General features: G+C 41.2%; 1 protein-coding gene across 4 annotated transcripts in view; it reads left to right on the top strand.

Moving 5' to 3' along the window:
- FGF13 (fibroblast growth factor 13) overlaps nucleotides 1-11582 on the top strand; it is a 503351-nt gene that overhangs the window by 296804 nt on the left and 194965 nt on the right. For 3 of the 4 annotated variants that reach the window (XM_029240341.1, XM_029240340.1, XM_029240343.1), the window contains one exon: nucleotides 4538-4705. The exons of the other annotated variant lie outside the window; for it this stretch is intronic. In XM_029240341.1, the coding sequence (XP_029096174.1) occupies nucleotides 4538-4705 (168 nt within the window). The remainder of the gene's footprint in view (nucleotides 1-4537; nucleotides 4706-11582) is intronic. 4 annotated transcript variants of the gene reach the window in all.

Raw genomic sequence — 11582 nt, 5'->3', positions numbered from 1 at the left:
GTGGCCTCTCCCGTTGCGGAGCACAGGCTCCGGACACGCAGGCTCAGCGGCCATGGCTCACGGGCCTAGCCGCTTCGCGGCAGGTGGGATCTTCCCGGACCGGGTCACGAACCCATGTCCCCTGCATCGGCAGGCGGATTCTCAACCACTGCGCCACCAGGGAAGCCCCACCTATGTTATATTTATTGATAAAAGTTATAGAGTAAAACAGGAAGTGGATAATTTTTGGGGGGGCTGCACACGGGCTTTCTCTAGTTGCAGCGAGCAGGGGCTACTCTTCGTTGAGTTGCGCTGGCTTCTTATTGCGGTGCCTTCTCTTGTTGCAGAGCACAGGCCCTAGGCGCATGGGCTTCAGTAGTTGCAGCATGCGGGCTCAGTAGTTGCGGCGCAGGCTCTAGGGCACGTGGGCTTCAGTAGTTGTGGCTCAAGGCTCAGTAGTTGTGGCTCGCAGGCTCAGTAGTTGTGGCACATGGGCTTAGTTGCGCCGCAGCATGTGGGATCTTCCCGGACCAGGGATGCAACCCGTGTCCCCTGCACTGGCAGGTGGATTCTTAACCACTGCACCGCCAGGGAAGTTCCGGAAGTGGATTTTCTAAACACAGAAAGGATAAATGATTGTTAACTTCTTTAACTAAAAAAACACATTTAAGAAGTATATATTACTTGGAATTATCTTTAATTTTATCAAAGATTATTTTGCTACAGATTGATGCTTTCTTTATATCCAGTTTGAAATGGGAACACTCTTTCTGTGATCATGAGTACCTCAGACCAGGTCATCAGGTTTAGACATAAACTCTCTTCCCTTACCATGAATGACCCCCCAACCCCTGACCATGACCTTGATCTAGGTGATTGCTGAGAAGCCTGGGGGAGAGTGGGGGTGGTTTAATGCCAATCCAGTACTGATGCTGGGAAACCAATCCTGGATGCAGGCTTGCCCACCTAATGGTTAGTAAATAAACACCTTTTATAATGGGAACTAGGTCTTCCATAAATTGTGCTCTTAACTGTCATGCTACCAGTAAAGTCACTTATTTTTGCCACCGTCATCTCTGCCTATGCCGCCTGTCAGTGTCTGCGTGTCTGTGGGTGTGTGAATTTGCATGTGTGCACTTGTCTCCTCCAAATCTCAACCACTCTTGTGGGACTTTGGAATTCTGAGTAGGTGATCGAGGCCAAGGGCACTGGCTGAGTGGGTGCCATTTCCCAGCAGAGGCCTACTCCTTGACTGCTGTTGTCATGGGGCTCACGGACTTTCTCAAAGCATGGGCCCCACGGTCCAGAAATCAACCATGAGGGCTAAGCCACTCTTACCATCTTATCTGTCTTGAAGAGTCAAGTTGAACCTCTGAAACTGGAAGAGGTTTGGTGTAAATCTATCATCTACCTAATCACTGGAGTCTTTCGTGCACCTTCAAGATTAGATAAATATTATTTAGAAGGACAGCAGGAGTCGTTGAGTAAATGTGGACAAATGGTTCCAATGAACAAAGGCGAGAGTGGTTTTCAGAGGCTAGAAGTGATGTGCAAGAAGAAATGCACTAGAAGGGGGAAAACAGCAGAAGTCATAGTACTAAGCCAGGGAAAGGTAAATCCCACTCTTCCTGTTCTGATGAGCTGACTTCTTTACAAGTCTCTCTTTTCTAGAGCTAGTGCCCCTTGGAAGCATTGTCTCCTCATTCTCTTTGTAAGGAAGTAGAATTAAGGTACCCACCTGCCTTGATGCTGGGGTCTTGTGCGAAGTCCCCTGTCATTCCCGCTGCTGTCAATTGCACATGCATCCACTGTCCTACTTGAAGGAGCCCTAAGAATAAATGAAGTTAATATAATAGTTTTAATCTTTCATGCAAAATAAATTTACGTTCAGAGATTTTATACACCTGTGTGAGGTGTTGCGTGGATGATGCCACTTCTGTTTAATAAGTCCAGAATATTTTTAGCTCTCGTGTCAACACGGCACCCAGGTGTACTGATAGATTGAATATTCTTGTTTTTCTTTCTGTTTTGCCTGAATTGACTGATGTTTGGGGAATTGAGTAGAGCCGGCCTGGACCCAAAGCTAAGCCATTAACTCCCAGGTGTTCACGATTTCCAAGGAAATGTTCTGTGCCTGTGGTCATTACTCAGATGGCACCTTAAATGCTCTCGCATCTTGGCACCTTTTGCACTTGCTAAATTCAGTTTGAAGAAAGAACAGGAGAGAGAGAATTTTGTGGAAAGGAATTATCTTGCACTTTTGTGACTTTCATGCTTTCCCATCATGATGAATTTGGGGGCTGGTTCTTGTATCAGTCACTGGGTTGCTTTCACTAGAATTTCGTTGTATGTTACAGATAACCAGTTGTATCTAATTAAACAATAATGATGTCAGTGCAAGGCATTTTCTGGGAATTAATGACCAGCGGGGAAAAGCTGATGGCTGGAGAGTCGGCCAAAGGCTATTACCTTCAGCCTGTCATTAATCTCCAGAAATGCCCATTTGTGACGTCATTTTTGGTATTGAAAAATGAAAATGGAAGACAATTTACTGGTGTTTATCATGTACTTCTGAATAGCAAGTTCTCTACATATTATCCAAAAGTTCTTTTTTTTTAATCCTCCAATTGTCCTTTAATCTTAAAATTTGTTTCTTATATACAGTGCATGAAAATGGGATTTCTCAGCTTCTGTATAATCATGGGCGGGGTTTTGCTTTTTTTTTTTTTGAGTTCCAAGTTTGGGAGGTTTCCCTAAATTTTTTTTTTTTTTTTTTTTTTGCTCCGCAACGGGAGAGGCCACAACAGTGAGAGGCCCGTTGCGGAGCACAGGCTCCGGACGCGCAGGCTCAGCGGCCATGGCTCACGGGCCCAGCCGCTCCGCGGCACGTGGGATCTTCCCGGACCGTGTCCCCTGCATCGGCAGGCGGACTCTCAACCACTGCGCCACCAGGGAAGCCCCCTAAAATATTTTGTATGGTAAAATCAGAATTTATCTTTACCTATGATGCTGGAATTTGATAAGTGTCTATATTATCGTAACTAACTGCTCATGGCAGGTAATGGTTGCAAATGGTTTGAATAGCAGCTGTTGCTACCGAAGATGTGCCTTCAACGACCAGATTCTAAGAAGTTATAGTCACATTCCTAGTAGATGAAGGGAACTCTGCCAGGAAAAGCAGTGGTGGTTTGTCTATATAGTATTTTTGATTAGTGCTGCTGGGCGCTAGAGGAAAATAGAAAGAGAAGTAACTAAAATATTCATCACCTTCTTGCATAATTTAATGACTTATAAAGGAAGACAACAATTCCACATACAAGCAATCTATCAAGAACTTGTTCTAAACTCATAATACGAATTTCAAAGTTATGTTGGTTTTTATACCATTTTTACTCCAACATGAAAGAAAGTTCTTAATGTCCGTTAGGATCCCAGCCAGTGAGCTGGGAATGTTTTGGCAAACATGGAAGCTTGAGATCCCATCTAATTTCAGCCACAAGCTGTTGGTATTTTACAAACACTGCAGCATTATTCTCCCCATAGGAAGTGTGCCGCTGGTGTCAGTCTTTCTCAATGCATGTTAAGTGTATGCATTTGGGGGAGTAGAATGAGTCAGCTCGCCGTGAATCATATCTTTAGGGGCAGTGACTCACTCCCGGTAAAATGAGATGGCCTCATTGGGAAGGGCATGAAAGAGAAAAAAATCCATGCTGGGGTCAGTTCTCTGTTTCTGCAGATGCAGATCAAATTTGCACCCACTTTGGTGGGTAGTTACCAGGCTAAAGAATGTTGCAGCAGACCCTGTAAAAGCAGACACCTTGTTTTTGCAGGGAGAAAACACTAGAAATTCACAGTCTTGCTTAGGAAAATGCACAAAGGGCCTAGCAAGCTGAGAGGGGCTTGGTGTATATCTGAGGCCAGAATTAGTGAACCAGGCCCTGCTGTTCCGCAATTCAAGGTAGGTCTTTGAGCCAATGTTGATTATTAGGCTCTCAACTGGAATTTGTTCTCTGCATTAGGGGGTTTCGAATATGTGAAGAATGTTTGTGACAGCCCCAGTTCTCTTTGGGGAAAAAATGAATTCTTTTGTCAGACTCAGTACATAGTGCATGGAAGCCGGGCCCTCTCCAGGAGCAGACTGAGGAAGAAAACCTAAAGTAATACACTGAGAAGTTGGTGGACATTTGCCATTTTCACCTGTAAATATTTATATTAGATTTCAAGCTGAAACATGTGAGCTCTCCATGGTGTTTATTTAGATACAATATGGTTATTGGTATTAATATGTTTTGTTGTTCATCCGGGACAGTTTAACACTGTTAAATTTTCATTATACAAGCAATCGAGGTGTGTATAGCTGAGTAAACTATTCCCAGGGCTTTCGTATTATAAAACTAAGCCCTTAAAAAGAAAACCCCCAAGCTATGCAATGCTTTTCTTTGAAACTTTTCTTGGGAATGTTGTTTCTGTAGTCTTCCTGGGAGTAGAGTTGATGTAAGACGTTCGCTGCTTTCCTGAAGCTCTAACTTGAGTTCATTTTGTTATGTGGTGACCACAGTTCTGGATGACGCCCCCCCTGGCACACAGGAATACATTATGTTACGGCAAGATTCCATCCAATCTGCGGAATTAAAGAAAAAAGAGTCCCCCTTTCGTGCTAAGTGTCACGAAATCTTCTGCTGCCCGCTGAAGCAAGTCCATCACAAAGAACACACAGAGCCCGAAGGTTTGTGCACGACGGACGTGTGTCTTGCTTGTTTCCTCTCATTCTTCTTTCTTTCTCTTTCTTTCTGACTGTGCATTGCCCTCTGCTGTGCTGTGTGTTGTTCGGCCCCTGACATCGTTCCGAGGCCCCGTGGCTCGCCAGTGAGTGTGTTATGCAGTCTCAGATGGGACACTGTATAATACAGTCAGGTCTGGCCGGGCGCGCAGCATCTTCCTGCTTCTCACAGCTGACACGTGTTCAGCTGGTGTCATGACACTGCCCCGTTTTGGCTGCTAAAGTTGCTTGCTCCCGTAGCCAACATCTGGCCGAGTCTGGTCCCATCACATCGCCTTCCTGAAGCAGCAGTTGGCTGAGGAATGGCCCTTCCAAAATGAAATAATGAGAAGATTGTTCCAAATTTTCTCACTCTTCTCCACTCCATAAAGCCTTCTGCCTAGTGTTCGAAGAATGCTCATGATCTACTCAGTTGGCTGAAGCAGGCCCAGACTTCCCCTGTCATGCACGCCCGGTGCGCTTTGCCATAGTGAAATGCATGCCTCAAGGAAACGATGAGTAGTTTGTTTTTCTTTGCAGCTCAAGTACAGGTTTGGAAAACTCTACTTGCTGTTACTTAAACTGAGGTCAATAAGGTATTCATCTCAATCCGTGCTACAAATCTATCTGTGAAGTGCCTCGTCTCTAGAAAGAGTATTCATTCATTTTTCCAACTGTTTTGCATATATCAAAGAGGGACATTTTTCACATTACCAAGTGTGGTCAACTTTTTGCCATCTGTGTACGTTTTGATTTCCAAAATGACATTTGAGAAGTATACTTACCGTAAAACAGCTCATGTTCTCCCACGCCCCTCCCCCCAACCCAAGATCAAATACTATCCACGCAATTTACCAGTGAATGACGTTGGGGGTGACAAAATTCACTAGTCCTTTGGCATTCGGTGTACACGTTCGCATAAATGGTTCTGGTACAATTTCTAGAAGTGCCTTTGTTCCGATTTCAAGTTGCCCTTTTTGCAACATTATGAGATCTTCAGTACAGCTGTCTTTCTGCTGTGTGGTTCTGTTCAAAGTTTGGTGTTTGAGGAAATTACTCCACATTGAGCCTAGTCTATAGTTTTGGAAGCAAATTTTTACATCTCAAAGTCTCCCCTTTTTCCTCCCTTCCAAACAGAGCTTTAAATGTTCTTTGGCAGAAAATGAGAAGTGTACACTTTTCTATGCTTAATTCTATTTCAGCAATAGAATAGAGCATTTGCCTTTACTTTCCACTCATACTCCCGTATGCAAGCTATCCACTTTGCATATGAGTGCTGATGTCATCTGGAGATATAAATGGTGGCCCTTTACAGTGAGTAAGACAAATTTTTGGTGGTTTCATAGAGAAGATACTAACTTGATTTTATGCTTCACTGAAACAAAAAAATTCAGCCAGTGACAATGACTTTATATAATGCATTGCAATATTTTCTTTCTTTTCTATAAAATGATATCTGTATGTGATATATATCTATATCTCTCTCTATATATATATTTGTAAGCACAAAAACAGTGTCTGTATGAGAGAAATATACTATTTATTATGTAATTATATTCTTATGGATGTGTGTATCTGTATTACAGATACTATACTGTTTTTGTACTTGCACATCGTCCTGAGAAACAAAAGTTGGTTAAATTCAGTCAAGCAATTGGTTAGAAACTTACTTCAAATTGTTTTAACAATTCTCAGTTTAAAAAAAAACAACATTTGAATAACTAATTTTAATGGGTGTGTTCTTATTACATATAGTTTTTTTTTTACATCTTTATTGGAGTATAGTTGCTTTACAATGGTGTGTTAGTTTCTGCTTTATAACAAAGTGAATCAGTTATACATACACATATGTTCCCGTATTTCTTCCCTCTTGCGTCTCCCTCCCTCCCACCCTCCCTATCCCACCTATTAGTTTTCAAAATATCTGGAGTGTATCGTGAATAATGTTATGAATGTTTTCAGATATGAAAAATTCTTTAGAGAATGGGTTGCAGTGAAGCTCTCTTGTACAAGGTTTGGATACTTTTTAAGCTGGCTGTCCTTGTGTTAAATGTGGCTTCCAGCCTTTCACTTTTGTATACTTCGATGGTGGTCATTGTCTGCTTTCAGACTGAAGGTTTCCCTTAGTCTTGCTCTCCTGGAATAGTGAAAGCTAATACTTCCCTCTTGATTTGTATGAATTATTTATAAATAGTATTAGATGCATTAGAGGTTTTCTGGGATGATATTTTGACACTATTTACAATTTTACTGTACCCCCTTTAAACAAGGAGCCAGAAGCTAATGGTGAACCCAGACCTTAAAATGAATACACTTGATCTCTGTACAAATTAACAGGATCCTGAAGACCTTAGATGGGGGCGAAAGGAAGCATGCTGTGGAAGAGACCTCGGATAAATAAGGAAACTATGCTAAGAAATTAACATGCTTACTTCATGTAGGATACAGAAGGCCAGAAACTCATCATTGCCAGGAGGTGAAGTAACTGTGGGTTTAAAAGGGTTCAGTGGCCGTTCTGGCGACCTGGAAGATTTTTGCAAGGCTGGTTTTTAAATTCTGTAAGGTACAGTCTTCAGTTCTCTCTTTCAGTTGTTGTAACATTTTATTATGATTAGTAGAAATAAGAGATCGCTTTACTACAAATGGATAGACTCTCAATTCTAAACTATGTCCATACCTTGAAACATTTTATTCTCACGTGAAGCATTTTGAAGAGAGAGTTCCTCTCATGGTCTTTCTGCCAAAGCATGAAATTGACCTTGACTGTGGCTGCCCACCAATTCCAGGTGAAGGCAATGCAGGTGAAGGCAATGGACAGGGTGGCTAAGCCATCCATGGTTTGATCTGTGCAATGCCAAGCTGCCAGTATGACCTCTTCTAATGAGATTGTGTGTGTGCGGCACTCATTTGAAAAATGAAACACTCATTGAAATTTGGGGATGAAATGTAAGTTAAGAGTTGGATAAGTCTTACAAATGATTAAATTAGGTCAAAGAGGTTTATGTGTATTATGATACAGCTGGAATTAATTTTCTTCTTCCTTACTGAATTGATAAAATCTACCAACTGTTTTTGCGTTATTATAAAGTCTTGGTGTTACTTTTGGTTGGTGATGTTTTTATAAGGGCCAGGTTGTTTCCATAATTTATGATGATCTGAGATTTGGTACAGATAACTTATGTACAATTGTTCACAATCATCTATCTTTGAAAAGACATTTTTGTATTTTGTCCAGGGCCCTCAGAATTCATGTAAAATAGTACATGGAAGGCCTGATATACCTCCCTGGCTTTTCAGGATATATACTAAGGACAGATTACACTTTGCCAAAAACAGCTCTCTATTTCTGAGCAGCCAATTCCAAAATAAGTTCTTTAGTTTGTTCCAGATACTTGTGATTTTCGGTGATGTGATTATTTCCATAAAAACCACTTATGATGGAATCTTATGTGAGTACTGGAATTTGGGTGAAGAAGCACGTACAAATATCTGAGAGTCTAATTTGGCCCAGTACCAGCAACGCTCTTTGTTATAAGAAAGCCACATGGAGAGTGGAGATCGTTACCAAAATCTTTTTCTTCCTGTTCCAGGAGGCTCTTGGCAAGAGAAAGTATAATCATCAAAGCTTTATTCTTTTGTTCATTTTTTTCCTTTCATTGTCATGTGTGCCAAAATGAAATCACTGATTTAGAGTAACTTCTGAAAGCCAATCTATTATCAGTATAGTTTGTTGCTTCCGAAATGCCAGTCATTGGGCTTTTACTGATGTTTGAAGGTTGTTCAGAAGAATTACACCAAGATATACATGCTTACAAGTAGATAATGTTGAAAATCTACAGAGAAAAAGACATCATGGATTCCTAGCATTTGCTTGTAGGATTGAAAATCCTGATCACAAAAGTAAATTTGAAGGAGTTCATGCACTATAGGAAAGTATTACAAAGCTCAGGGATTTGTCACCATCTTTTAATCAAGCATCTGGCCTCCTTCCTACAGTCCTGTTTTCATGTGATTAAAAAAAATGTTATATATATATTGTATCTCCCCCCTCAGGACATCCATAACCTTTTTATTCAGAGAGGCATCCAACCACAGTGACTTTGGTTGGAGGAGAAGAGAATCTGTGCTCCAGCCCGGTGATGAAGTATGCCAGCTTTCACCAACCAAAAGAGAGCAAAACTATGTGCCAAATGTTAAGGGCGCATATTTGTAACAAGCACAGTGTCTGTTACTCTGAAACTGCCTTGGTTTGTTTATCCCAGAAAGAGAATATGTCACCATGAATATCAGTCTTGCCTAAATGGTAGGAGAGAAAGACGATAGGAGAGTATTTAGGAATATGCCGAGGGAAATGTTTTTATTTTCATCCTCACCTTTTCTTTAACTTTGTTGTCTCCTGTTTTGTGTCTTCCTCATTTTCATACTAATTTGCCTTTTGAGAAAAATGGGTGTAATGCTATTTGAATTAATAGTTCAATAAAACGAAGCCACCTCTGATGCTTGATATCTGAAAATGTCTTGACTTGTAGGAAGGGTATAACTGCTTCCATATCTGTCCCCTTGAAGATGAGAATTGAGGGGATATTCCTATTTGATTAGAAGAACATGGGGCCATATGTTTGGGTGGCTCTGTAGAGATAAAAGACCTTATTCTGAATCTTTTAATTTCAAAATAACTATGACTTAGGGTCACCCTGCCTTTGTTTTATGACATGAAGGATGACAAAACAACAGCAGAGGGGTTTCTTTGCTCATTGAAGCCATTGGCAGCTTAACTGCAGAGTCACAAGAAGGAGTAAAATATTGGTCCATATGGAAATCGAATTAAAAAGCCAGAAATCTGAAGGTCTTGGTGATTAGCAATGAATAAACACTGTCCTCTCCCCATAAAGTGATCAAATGTATTTCTCTTGGTTGCTTGTCAGCTACTTCTTAGAAGACAACTTGTTATCTCCTAACAACGTTAGGGAACTAGTAATGGCACTGAAACACAGTCTCTCTTCTCTCCTATTTCCCTACGTTATGGCAGCAAATACAACATTAAGTTGTATTTGGGGGATAGTTTCTACTCTCTGGAAAACTCATAATTTGATCAAGGAAGTATACATAACAGCCAATAATTCAATTTCAGGCCAGGATGCGCATTTATTATTCTCTTATTAGATACACGCATCTCAACTCAGTCTCCAGGCTGGCTTTTCTGCTAGGAACTAACAAGCTTTTATTCTTTGATGATTCACTTTTTAAAGCAACAGCAACAGGCCTCCCTTCCCCCTTGAGCCTTGGTGTTCCCGTCCTGACAGTGGTGATGTTTCCTGAGAAGTAGTCTCTCCTTTACAACTCTCTTGACTGAGGTTTCCCTCGGTTATCTGCCTCCATTTCAAGTATTTATGTTTAAATGAACACTGCCCTGGGAAAGTTCCCGGAAAGGTCTTAACTGGATGAATGATGGTGGTGATTCTGATTTTAAAACAAAGTCAAAATCTAAGTGCTGATCCTTGAAAAAAATCTGGAAGTTATCTATCCATACAGCGCTGCCCCCTTCAAAGCTGTTACATCAGGGATTGCGCTGCCAACATGCTTCCGGGGCTCTGATGTCTCAGCAACACCTACTGCTTTTTTCCTTTTCACAGCCAGTTAATAAACCACTTAAGAAAATCTGCCTTTCTGACCCAGCACGCTATGACCCAGGTAGACTGTGGTCCACATCCGAAAAGGCATAGCCTGGATGACTTTGAGCTGTTTCCCCAGTCAAGCCCAACCCTAAGGCCTGGAGGTCTGCCTCTGTGAAGGAGATGCACCAGATGTGCTGCTGCTTCAGCTCTAAGTTTCACTCCTTTGTTTTAAATGATAACTTGCTTGCCTGGTTGAAGAGAATGCAGAATTAACTCTACTCGCTTGCACGTGTTCTTCAATTATTATTGGATCACTATTTTCCAAATTATGTTTCATGAAACGCTGATCATATGTCTTTGTGAAAAGAGAGATCACATACATGTTTCCTGAATTCCACACCGTTCTTAGAGAGTATTAAAGGTTTTAAGGAGTCTTACAGGTTAGGAATTTGTCGCTCTTTGGGCAATTCAGTGGTAAACAACATACTCCAGCTATCAGAACCTTTTTATTTGTAATACGTAGTAACATCCCACAAATATGCTTTGGGAAATGCCATGCTGGCCCCACTGAGCAGCGTGTTTCCATCAAAGCTGGGCTCTGACAAGTAACACACTTGAAGATGAATGCCGTTCCCTTGTTCTCTGACCCCTGCCTGCTATCTTTAGGGAAGTCCTACTCCACATGTGGTCTGTGGTTCAGGGCTGGGTCTGAAATTGTTTGTTACCAGTCCGTGATGAGATGAGGAGCTTGTGCCAGAATGCAAATCAATGCACTGTTTCTTTCATCAAGAAAGTATTGCTGTCTCTCTGCATGTAAATCAATGAGGTTAGAACACTCCCTCACACCCTAAACAAAAATAAACTCAAAATGGCTTAAAGACTTAACTATAAGACATGACACCATAAAAAATTCCTAGGATTTATTATAGGCAAAACATTCTCTGACATAAATCATAGCAATGTTTTCTTAGGTCAGTCTCCCAAGGCAATAGGAATAAAAGCAAAAATAAACAAATGGGACCTAATCAAACTTACAAGCTTTTGCACAGCAAAGGAAACCTAAGAAAAACAAAAAGACAACCTGCAGACTGGGACACAATATTTACAAATGATGTGGCCTACAAGGGCTTAATTTCTAAAATGTACAAACAGCTCATACGACTCAATAACAAAAACAAACCACCCAGTCAAAAAATGGGCAGAAGACCTAAATAGACATTTCTCCAAAG

The sequence above is a fragment of the Monodon monoceros genome, unplaced genomic scaffold, assembly GCF_005190385.1.
Source record: "Monodon monoceros isolate NGI ecotype Baffin Bay Population unplaced genomic scaffold, NGI_Narwhal_1 Super_Scaffold_22, whole genome shotgun sequence".
NCBI classification, from domain to species: domain Eukaryota; kingdom Metazoa; phylum Chordata; class Mammalia; order Artiodactyla; family Monodontidae; genus Monodon; species Monodon monoceros.
Note: the sequence above shows the minus strand (reverse complement) of the source record. Positions and strands in the feature narration are given on the sequence as shown.